At 23.8% G+C, this 13,378-nt stretch overlaps 1 protein-coding gene across 2 annotated transcripts in view; it reads left to right on the top strand.

Moving 5' to 3' along the window:
• The window catches only part of LOC112689904, a 30,589-nt gene that overhangs the window by 15,040 nt on the left and 2,171 nt on the right, over positions 1 to 13,378 (top strand). Inside the window, exon 2 of one of the 2 annotated variants that reach the window (XM_025563780.1) lies at positions 7,409 to 7,480. In XM_025563780.1, coding sequence (XP_025419565.1) covers positions 7,451 to 7,480 — 30 coding nt within the window. In that variant the 5' untranslated portion in view covers positions 7,409 to 7,450. Of the gene's footprint in view, positions 1 to 7,361; positions 7,481 to 13,378 lie in introns of those variants that run through there. The other variant, XM_025563779.1, reaches the window with a different exon arrangement.

Genomic DNA, 13,378 nt, shown 5'->3' with positions numbered 1-13,378 from the left:
ATATTGAAAACAAAAATGACTTCTAGCAATATTTATATTTTAGATGTTCTTAATGATTATTTTTTAACCCAATTTAATTATAATTATAATTTTTGGTCTTATTTTTTCAGAGAACCATACTACAATGCTTATATTTAATATTTCCGCCATTAGGTACAACTTAACGAACTAGATTTCATAATATTACAATATTTCTTTCGAGTGTAGTAGTCACGATTTTCTTGATGTAATAAGTAAACGATTTTGTTCCCATAGTATATAGCACACATTTTACGTGCTTTCTATTGCATGGACAACATAGTCCACCATCATCATGGTTAAAAATAAAATAATATAAAATGTGGGTTAAGTTTTATATAATATGTATACCTATTAATAATTATTTGAATAATTTGCTTGAAAAACTGATCGAGTAGGTATTCCAGTACAGCAATAAGACACGTAAACTTATAGTTTAATTTTATGATGAATCATAAATTACTGAGACATAAAAAAAAAGTATTTATTACTTGCTAAACTAGTAAAAGTGCTCGAAATAACATTGAAAAATGATGGTTACCATTTACTATTATCGAACCCGTCCAATTTATTTATTGCATTACTCGACAACGGTTTCCGTTGTACTAGTGGATCACAATATTTAAATAAATTCAATTTCTTAACTAAAACCAAATCAATTGGTTACCAATTAATTTTTCCATTCATTATTTATTCATCGTTTAATGATATCGGTTAAATATATGCAAAATATTAAATTATTAAAGATACTTATCTAAATTTAATTTTATTTATGCAAGTTTAAGTACATAAACTATGCTACATAATATAATATAATATACATAATGCTACATAATATATATTTTATATCTTATAATTCGACCAACAATATTAAAACATAAGAAGAACAAATAACCTGCCAAGGTTAAGTGTTTTCAAACACAAAAAATATAAAATTATAAGTTATATTGCACATATGATGTATATAACATAATAAATATAAATATATAAATAAATAGACCAAGAAATTTAATTCATACTAATAATTGCATATTTTTATTTTTTTGCCAGGTTATGATTATTTATTAGGATAAAACAAGTAAAATTAAAAAAATTTAACCATATGCGAATTTTTTCTAAATATTTTTTTTTTAGTTTACAGTAAGTATATATTTGGGTACCTACTGATAAGCCAAAATTATATAATTATATAGATTAAACATTATAAACCTATAAAATATTATTTTATTTTCAAAAAATTACTATTATATAAAAGTACTAAGCAATTAATTGATAATTTCTTATAAACGAGTACTATCAGTTATTCTTATAATAATTCGTATTGTTATAATAGCCTAGAATAATCGTAAAAATGTGTACATTAAACATAAATAATATTTATCCTGATACTTATAAAACTATTGATAAAGCATTCAAATATTTTCTCTGCAATTACAATAAATATTTATTAATCTAGTTGTACATTTTTAGTATTTTTATGAAGTACAAGTAGCTTATGATAGGAATAAAAATAATAAATTCATAGTAAAACATAGTAGAATTAAAAATATTTTGAAAATAATCAATTTCATCTCATTATTTGTAGTTACCATATCTAAATATGAGTATGTATAGTGAATTTTATACCTACTAAAATTTAATTATTTTACATCGTGTTATTTATATTTAGCTTTTGATTTACATTTTACAATAAACTTAAGAACAAAAGAAGAAGAGGAAGAAAGAAAAAATAAAAAAAATTGTTTAATATGTAATTTTCGAAAAAGTTAAAATAAATGGGTTAATTGTGCCGTTTTCAGTAATAAAGCGACTTACTGAAACTGGTTCATTAAAATGTAACATTATAAGATCACTATAAACATGAAATAACCTTAAAAATAGATGATGTTACAAAGCACAGCTATAAACGAAATCATTAGTAAAAATAAAAACTATATGTTATAATAATAATAGTAATAATAATTGCCCAGAGGATTTAATATATATAAGACGTATGATTTAAAACTATTATTATGCAATTGCAGTTATAGAAGTTATTGAAGTTGGTCGAACAAGACTATCGTCCTACGACATTGATGAATTATAATTTCAAAATATATATAATCAAAAAACATTTTCGGCTATTTTTATTTCTTTTTTAACGGTTTAAAAATATACAGGACATTGTACATAATGTTCGGTCTGTTGTTCCTCGGCCCATTAAAAGATAACTTCACAGCAGTAAACGAATAGCTGTATTTTAGTTGACCATTCATATTATGTGTACTTACATAAAAATAGTTAGAAAATGCCTTTCACGGGGAAAAAACTAGCAACAGAGGTGTATGTGTTTAATGCCTATAGAACACAAACTGTAAAAATACATTTTAGCGATGTACACACAATAATAAATAGGTACCGGTTTTTAGTGTTATAATTGTTGATATTACTTGCTGTATTTTTTATTTTCCGTGAAATGTATTTTTCAATGCTTTAATACGAAATACAATGAACAATATATTAATTAATTGTTATTTGGTCTTGGTTGGACATAAATGCAACAACAACGTTGAGTACATTGTACAATGGATGATGTACTCGTACTGTTACCGTACTACTATGTAACATGTACCTACACGTACTAAAAACATATTATGTATCTATTAACATTTTTAATAACAAATTGTATATTAATGTTTAGATTATTACACAAACTTATACAGTATACCATGTTACGTATATGTACAATATACATGATAACACGCACATTGTTAAAATATTGAGTATATATTCAGACAAATAAATCTAATTACATAATAACAACTTATTCAAAATAATTGATGAATAGGTAACATTATGGATCATAACAGAAAAATTGTATTTATTTTTAATACCATATTATCAGGTATTAAATTAGTTAATTAAATTCTAAAATATATTTTCTTAACTTCTTATATCCCATATCTCCTATATCTTTATAAAATATTATTACTGAGTATGTTATTAAACTCATTATTTAGGCAACTCTGACAAAATATAATTCTGTAAATATTTCTGTGGTTTTAATAGAAACTTAAAGAAAACATATAAGAAAAATAACTATTTGAAATTTTTAAATATATATTTATTTTTATTAGAAACTTAATTACATATTATTAATACAATTTTATTTTTTCATAGAGTATAGCATATCATTTTATTTTTTTGAGTCAGAATCATCAATGAATAAAGTATTCATATATTAAATACAGCGAATAATATTGACTCCTAAATATATTATGTCTAGCCGTAAAATTATGTGCTACTGCGTATAATAACACATAGTTCGTTTTCTCTATAGAACTGAAAAATTATTTCGCGAAATTAAGTGAAACAAAAAGTTATGATACACATGCAATTTAATCTTAAAACTTATTAAAATAATGAGTTCTTCGAGATGATTGGTCTCTCAAATTCTCTATTTTGATGAGTGACAACATATTTAAAATATCCAGGCATTAATGCAATATTAGATCAATGTCTAATATTAATCTATAAGGTCCAAAAAATTATGAAATTTCAAAATAGAAACTTTTAGTTATCAAATTACATTTTTCATTAAATAACAAATTAAAGAATACATTTTCCAATAAAATAATTATAAAATGAACAAAACATTGTTGATGTCAATATTATAACAATTATTATTAATATTGTTGGAATAAATGATGTGAGTACTAGTTTTGTTACATTTTTAGTATTGTTTCATAGATTATTTTTCAAACTAATATTTAACTAAAAATAAAAGTTAAACGTTGATGTAAAGGTATTGAATTTGATCATTGAAAAAGAAAACAACATACTTGTTGAACACAATGCCCAATACATTTCATACTTTTTTTAAAACCTGGTATCGTTTTGTATAACTTACCTATATCAAAGCTACTTCAAGTTATTAAAATTAAAAATGTATAATTAACACTGTTATTAATTTTCATTTTCATTTCCTGCGAAAATTGAAATTTTATATTCAATTAAAAGATTGTTCTATTTTTTAACTTGGTGTTTTTTTTCATGAATTTTAATAAATACAATCATAATCTAAATCTACACAGAATATTTAAAAATCAACTATGTATACATAATTTTAACTTAAATGTTATCAAATACCAATATCTTCACGTGTTATTAGTGTTTGTAGTCATTATTTTAATTGTAAATCTATAATGTATAATGATTAAAATGACTATATTTGCTTATAATAATAAAAGCAATAAAAAAACCTCGCTCAACAGTGTTTTTACTTATAACTAATATAAAGTAAATATTTATTGCCATCAGGAGAATATTAATATTGAAGCTTCAACTATTATAGTACCATGCGTTCAATAAGATCAAGTTTAATAACACGTAAATGTAAATATATTACATTTTAAGAATTATTTATTTTTTTATAATCATAATTATTTTCTTCTTATCTTATAATAATATCAAATATTTTGATTTAAATCACATTTTAAGTTGTCTTAATGATCTGAATATTCTAATATATATATATATATATATATATATTTTTTTTTTTTTAATTAAAACGGTGTTATAGCTAAGATTTTTACTACTGCTCGATTCGAACAAAAAATAAAAAATTTTAATAGTAATAATTTAAAACTGAGGTTTTTTTTAATATTTTAAAATAATTAATTTAATATTAATTTATTATTACTTTCAGATACAAATTAAAGAATGATAATTAATGAACTTCAAATTATTTATTTTTTTTTATGAGTTTTATAAGCAAAAATTAATAAATTTTTTAATTTCATAAATTATTATAAATGTTTTTATTAATATTTAAATTTTATTTGAACTCGATTGTTGAATTTTCATAATATTATAAATAGTTATTCTATTACAATTTAATTAATTTACTGATTATTATGAAAACAATTACATTAAAATGTGTAGAAACTATCGACATTAAATACTAAATTTGTATATCACTCGAATACGTTATGTAGTGTTAATATACTATCCAAATTCAAATGAATTACAATATTATATATATATATATATATATATATATATTGCGGACCTAGGTCCAATTGCAAAATATTATTTTCCATATAATATCCAATAGCAGTATTAGAATTATAATAATTTTGGAATCAACTAATTATTAATCAATAAGCATGATATTTTATTATGTGTATTTAAAATTATTACTTACGAATTATAAGATTTAAATGTCTTCGAGGACATAGTGTGTCCTGCATAAGAAATATTTTTCGATAACACACAGTTATGAACACCAATGGCGTAAATTACTGTTGTATTTGCTTTAATCTTCAATAAGAAATCGATATGAAGACAATTCATCAAACCAGTTGTCTATTATTTAAGTACAACACTATTAATCAGTGCCAAATACTCACAGTGACTTGCTAAACGTTTCGTTCGAGTTAATTGCCATTCGTAGCCCATAATAACCGATACCTTTACTTATTAACTATTGCTGCAGTGTTTATATATTAGCTTATTTTGTAATCATATCTTACCCAAGCACATTGTAATTATAATTACAGTTCAATTAACGTTAAACGTACAAATAATAGTGTAATACACGATGATGACTAATTAACAAATACGCTGCTAATTTAACATATAGGTATACTTAATAATTCTTATAATTTATATCAATACATATTTCATTGAATTATGTATTTTGTGTTATAATAATACTTATATACTTCAGGTATAAAAATTAAACGAATTATTAAAAATATTAGGTACACCGTACTTTCACAAAGAACAATAATAGTATAGGTACTGTAGTCCTCACAAAATTCGTTGAAAATCGCTATTTTTAGTCGGTATATTATTACTTTATTCAATCTCCATGGAACCTCAAAAGTTCTACATAAATATTTGAATGAACTAATGTAAAATACTTAAATGGAAATTGAATACCGATGATGGATACTTTATTTTTATTTTCTGAACTTCACTGAACTTTTAAGCAGAACATAAAAAACAAGCAAGTGTTGAGAATGCAATGATAATTACACTAATTGAAATAAGAATACAGTTGTTTCTAACACTTTTTCAATCACTATCATTAACTTAATAGATTTTAAAGTTATATGTTATTTATAAACTAAAATTTATTACTGTCATTAAATTATTTCAACTATTTAGCAATTATACATAAATTTCGCTATAATAAATAAAAATCTAGTTCTAGTATCATTTCTATACATTTCATAAACTGTATTTCTCACGACTATCATACATTTGTTCGCAGATTTATTAAAAATAACAACAATTTGTTCAGTGGCGTGTTGAACTAATTTTTGATGAAGAGCAAAAATGTATATACCATAAGGTACCCTTTATTCATCCTAACGGCATTTCCATCACAACAAAACATTTACAATTTAAAAAATATACGTATATTAGACTGATTTGTATAATCAGATGTACTTACTTAATTATCTAGTAAATTTATTACACTCATTAATTATCTTTTATCTTGATCTATGCAGTATATGTGAATTTTGAATAATGTTGTTAACATTGGTATTGCAATTAGCACCAATTGTTTCTAGAGTAACGAATCATATATAGTACATTTGTACGCCAAATATTTACTATCACTTAAAACATTTAATATGATATTATGATGTATCTATATTATTGTTATACTTATAGTTAAGTATTTTTTAGCAGGGGGATCACCAACCTACCAAACATTTTGAAGGAGCAATTGCTCCAAAATAATATCATCACTACGCCACTGAATTTGTTAACATTTCAATATTATAATGAATTGTATTTTTTTTTTTCATTGTGGTAAATGTTTTTGTATAACTATAATGAATGATTTAATAGCAGTAAAGAGAATATACGACTCGATGACATCCTTTAAATTGCATCATTAACTTGCATTCACATGAATATCTACGTATAAACTCGTACAATATTCTGGGTGTACGATAATTAATTAAATGATCATGATTGAAAACAATGTTTTTTATAATAATATATTATACCACAACGAGTGTTAAGAGTGAGGTGAACCAAATAAACACGAGCAGCAGACGTGCCCAGCCGATGGCTATAATTTATCCCCTTCTCCAGTGGCTCTGTTAATGTTTTTGCTTGATCGAGTTGAAGGTCAATGGTAAACAGCCTTGAGATATCCGTTCTTTTGATGTACACAAACACATTGTCACAATCATCTTCTATGATGTTAGTTTTTTCATTATTTTTTCCAGTTCAAACGTTCAGAAACCTCTGTGCGAGTAGCGTATAACAAATAAAATTAGTTGTTAATTATTAGTTTTAAAAACATAAAATAATATATTTTATAAGTTACAATCATATTTTATTTATTTATTTATTGATGTTTTTTTTTTTATATATATGATCTCAGGTTACGTGATAATATCAAATATCAAAAAACACCCCTAGAAAAATGTTAGGACTTGTGACCACCGTCTTTTCTGTAAGTACATATTTAGTATATTATAATGTCTAAGTAGAAATATAAAAATAACATTCTTAACATGTTAAAATATATGATATTAAGCTATTATATATATCCCAATAGGAAGCTTTATCCACCAATTCAAGTGTATAATTTTCCAAATTAATGCATCAATTTATCATTAAATAACGTAAAATAATTTTACAAAATTGATTATTGTTATAAATATGTATCTTAAACAACATAGGAATAAAAATTGAAAATGTATTTAAATTATTCTTCTGCAACCTTTTTTCATTTTATATGTTTTTATATAACTTTTTTTCATAAAAAAAACTTACAAATAATTACCTAAGAAATTTGGAATATAATTCAAGAACTTTTCTTATTGATATATTACTCGTAAGACCAACTTGAGTATATACATCAAACAATATTAATTTTCAATTAATGTGAGGATCTTCTAACAATTCATATAGTTCCTATTCTTTTTTGAGTCACAAATGTTTCATAAACTGAATGTATAACACTAAAAACTAATACATTACAAACATATTTAATCATAAAGTTGTAGATAAAACTTTGTAACAAACAAAAATCATATAAAAACTAGTGTCACATATTTCATACATTTCACATATTTAGTAAAATGAGCAGAAACATATTATGTTATGCTCTGTTGAATAAACCACAAGAAGGTATCCACCCAATGTCCTAAATATATTTTGTATGGATTTAGCGGATGTGATTTCTTCTTATCAAGTATTGTCATGATATTAAAATCTCTTAAGTATTATGTACATTATTAAGTGTTTGCTTTATTTCGATATTTATGCACACATTCGGAATAAGAAAAATGCTACGGTATGCGTGTTTACGGAACGGTAAACATACTGTCGAAGAATATCAATAGAAACTTGACCTTACTCGGATACTTATCGATTATGTCGAAATCAAATTTCGTATTCATAATTACTGCATTTCGAAACGAAGCGGCAATTATTCTATTAGTAAAACCTCTTTTCAGGGGTATTTCTCATTGGATACGATAAAAATTAAATTATGTACTTAAACTACATACGTTTTTTTAAATTTAATTCACCAAGATATTCATATCAAACATAATTATAACATAATTTTTCTCATTCAATACGTTTTACTAGCTTACTTCAAGGAGCTCTTCTTTACTAAAAGGAATATATGTAATTTATTGCAATGCAATATTAGTAAATAGAAGAAATACATTTTTATAATTTTATTTTGTGAACAGTAATTTTGTTTGATTTTATTTTGAAGATGCTCTAAGTTAAAAAAAAGTACTTATTATGTAATATCCAATTCATGGATAGATTTTTAATAGATTATAATAATAATTAAAGTTTAAAAATAAATACTATAAACGTCAAGAGTTATAATTTGATAAATCTAGTAGTTACACATTAATTGAATCGTTAATAGAACCAAATCAGTTAGGATCTAACTAAATAATATTTATAATTAGTAATAATATTTATGGATAGATACTTTCATTGAAAGCTCATCTCATTTTCAATTAATTTTTTTATTTCATTGCAAGTAAATATGTTTTATAATTTCAAACTAAAATGTAGGTGTCTAAAATGACCTTTAAGAAATTAAAGTATTGAATCCAAAAACTATTTATTCACGGTGCACAAACGTTAAAACATAAAATAACTACCGAGGTCTTCATGGACACCATGGTTAATTTCATATAAACTTAAACATGTGAAATTATATCTTGTACTAATTATATAACTTGGCGACGCTCAAATTACGAAGAAAATATTATAATCCAAAACAAACGAAAATCTCAAACATTTGTTATACAGGTTTTAAAATCGATTTTTATACAATTAAATAATAGTTTTTTTAAAATCTTAAATACCTATTAAAAAATTGCACTCATCGATGAGTTACCAGCTACCCAAAAAAATAAAGATTTTTCTAAGGTTACATAAAGTGGATTTTCAAATAGTCACGAGTTTTATAAAACAACAGGACACATAAACATTATCTTATTTACGTCAAACTCAAAACAAATGTTCACGAACTCTATAATAGCCAATAAACCCCGTTTTAAGCATTAACTTCTTCAGGTGGCTAAATTATTATTTTTATCTGTTGACCAAAAAATAACAAACAATATAGAAACTGCGAAATCACGAACACACGATTTTAGTAATATGTACGTATATTTATATAGTATAATAAACTACGGAAGTTTTCAGGAAGATAGAAAGATATAAAAAGTTCCGGTATGATGTCCACGGCCTCGTCATAATGACCTCTCCAGTAAAAAATAATCATGAAACCAGCGAGGGAAAACACCTTATCCATAGAACATATTATACTGTAAATTTGAATAAATGAACTACCGGATATGCTATTATAATATTTAGTATGGGAGAATCGTACTATCATCTTAACCTTGCTCTTGAGATTTATTCTTAACGATCATAATTATTACAAAATCAGTATGATCGCTAACCACTGAATGCACTCAATTTTGATAAAAATAATTTGTTAAGTATTTATTTGTTAGATGGAAATATAATAGGAACAACGATAATAATTTTCATATTTTTTGCTTAATGTGATACGTAGAAGGTATACACTATAGTAGATGGTTAATGTTCTTCAGTATCAGTGGCGTATATAGGTTTTAATTTCGGAGGGGGCCGATTATGTATTTGATTTTTGGGTGGAAAGGAAGGAGGAAGCACAATATTACGAAAAAAATTACTTTAGCACTATAAGACTTCTCGACAGTCTTTACACCATCAGAAAAATAAGAAATTCAATTTTTTTAATGATTTATTATTTTTTAAAAGTATAAAAACTACATTATAATAAACAAATTTTTTATTAGAGTCACTCAAAATTCACCACATATTTTCTTAAAAGAACAAACATATTTTATAAATATAAAATTTTAAATTATCGCATAAGCAACATTCTCAGTGTCGCGACAAATTTTCGGAAACCCCCAGCATTAAGACATATCCATGTTAAAAATAACAATCTTTAACAATGGTGTTTTTCATTTCGGAGGGGGCCCGGGCCCTCTCGCCCCCCCCCCCATAAATACGCCACTGTTCAGTATAGTATTCAAAGTATTCCACAAAAACATAACATACGTGTATAATGTAATAGAACTAAGAATTATATACAATTATTTACACAAATATTTAACTAAATATTAGCATATGACTAATTCTATGATAAAATGAATTATTTTATTTTAAAAATCGTCTGAAGAGTTTTAGATACTCGTATTATACTCGATATTCTATAGTAAAAAAATACTTAAATATTTTTTAACGTTATGCTTATATTATTTAGATAAATGGAATGCTTCTATAATCCTGGAAAATTAAATTGATCACCATTATACAAATATAAATTATTTAATAAAAGGTTCATTTTAAAATACACATACACTTTCCAATCAGTATCGATGAAAAAAGATTTGAAAAAAAATTAATTGATGACACACTATTTTTAAGTTAATTTAAATTGAATTCTTAAATCAATAATCTCATACTTGTTTATATATGAAAACTATTTTTTATTTTTATACACATCATATATGACGAGCTTAAAAAGCTAAAATTATTTTTAAACTTAACATAAAAATTTTAGTAGTTCTTTCAAAGTTATAATAAATTCTAATTTCATATTTATTTTTATAAACATAAAAGTTAAATCAAATTAATTTTATAGATTATCAGAACTTTAATTTAGATAGTTTAAATTATATTTATTAGTACATTTTAAACTGTATATAAAAATGAATAATAAAAATTTATAATCTAAGAAAATATTCTCGTTCTACTTTTAAGTAGAAATGTAAACTGTGATTTGATTTTATATTAATTGATTAACCAATTAATATTATTTTACAGTATTATATTAACAGTATTTTAAAATTGAATTCGTTCCTTCAATTTTTTGAGTTATATAGTTAAATTATTATAAAGTTATTATTATACTATTCAAAACTATAAATTTGTTGCTCAAACCAGACCTTCGATATATGTATAAAATATTAAAATATTGATGATAAAACCTGTTGTAACTAGTTTTTAATGTTTATTTAACGTACAACATTTACTTATTTAAAAACTTAGACGAATAACAATCAAGTTATAACATAAAAATTAAAGAAAAATCGGAACAATAGAAATTGTATACATGCCGAATAAGCTCTTGAAGATTATAATAACAATTCACAACATGATCTATGATAAAATAACAATATAAAATGAAAAAGTACTCAAAATAATGTTGATCTTACATATTATTATAGAAGTAGTGAGATTGAATTCAAGGAGAGATGTCGTCATATTCCAACACGTATAATGTAGCTTAAAAACAAAAAAAATAACACTCGAGATTCCAATTTGAAGATTTAATAAAGCAAAGCGAACTAAACCATTTGAGTAATTGATCCAGGCGTAACTTGACACAATTTCCAGCTTAAAGTGTAATCATGTTTATTTATTTTTAATCTATGTGATTAGTTTAAAAGATTAAAAAAACAAACCATATAAAATATTTATTATATTAATATTTATTATACCACAAAGTATAAAACGTTTTCTTACGATTAGTTATAATAGATAAAGAAATAATAATTTATACTTGTGCTTTACCGACTCGAATAATTTATTTCATAATAACATGTTCATTTACATCACTATACATAAGTTAACAGTTTTTCAATATGTTTCACGAAAACATTTTATTTCTAAATAAAATTATATCAATTACAAAAATCAATTCTTGGTTGTTTTTAATTTTAATATTGATAATATAGTGAAAACCATTTACCACCTAATACGCATACTAATTTACAAATACACACAAGCATAAAAATACATAAATTTATTTATGTTTAATGGGCAACTTCCTAGGTTTGCAAGAAGTACATTACATAAAATGATTTTAAAACAATAAAATAACAGTTTTAAACGAAAAATACATATCTTTACCATTTTAAAAATGTTTGATGTAATTAACCGTTACTAATAGACAATGCCATTGGCGAGTTGCATGAGCTAGAAAAAAGGGAAGTTTTAGAAAGTTTAAATAATGAAAGTGAAATACAAAACGAAATAGCATTTTTTCACCCTTGTCGGGCTAAAAATCTGAAGTCAATATTTACTTCTTAAGAAGAAGCAGAGATAAAAAAAAAAAGGTCATAAAGGATTAAGGAATTTACTACCAATCTATGGTTAACGTTCAGCCATATTTCTTCGGTTTGTATTCGAAGACTTGAGTTGCTAGAAAAAGCAAAAATTACGTATCGAATTACCAGCACATATAAGAGCACCGAAAGTAGACTCGTGCATTTTTAATCAAAATCAGAGAAAAGATAGAATGGCGGACAAAAGTCTTGGTCTAACACTTGAATACATGAAGTTTAAGGTTTCTCCGCACGGATCTTAGCATTTCAACTGAACAAAAAATTGACTAATTATATTTTTTTATCTTTTATCGTTGTAGTTCCTATACATTTTTTTTCTTATTAATTAAAAAACAATTTGTTAATTACAAAATAAAAGTGCCAAAATTAGTTTATTTTAAATAATAAGAACTAAAAATGTCTCATATAAAAATGACAAATTTTTAATTTTTGTTAGGATTTATTATTAGTTACTAATAACAATGTTTTTTTAAAACTGCATTAATTCAACGAACACACAAGTTTTTAAATTTAAACGGTATTTAATACATATTTGTCTAACTTTTAAATATGTTTTCCAAGCAAAGACATATGGTATTTTGTACAAAATAATAAATATATATCATTCACTGATAATACAAATAAACTAGTAGACTTTCTTAGTATGCTATCTTGAAAACCACAAACAATCTTCAGAAACTCCTAAT

Source organism: Sipha flava, unplaced genomic scaffold (assembly GCF_003268045.1).
Source record: "Sipha flava isolate LNK unplaced genomic scaffold, YSA_version1 47_pilon_pilon, whole genome shotgun sequence".
In the NCBI taxonomy this organism is placed as follows: Eukaryota; Metazoa; Arthropoda; class Insecta; order Hemiptera; family Aphididae; genus Sipha; species Sipha flava.
This window is presented reverse-complemented; position numbering and strand designations above follow the sequence as displayed.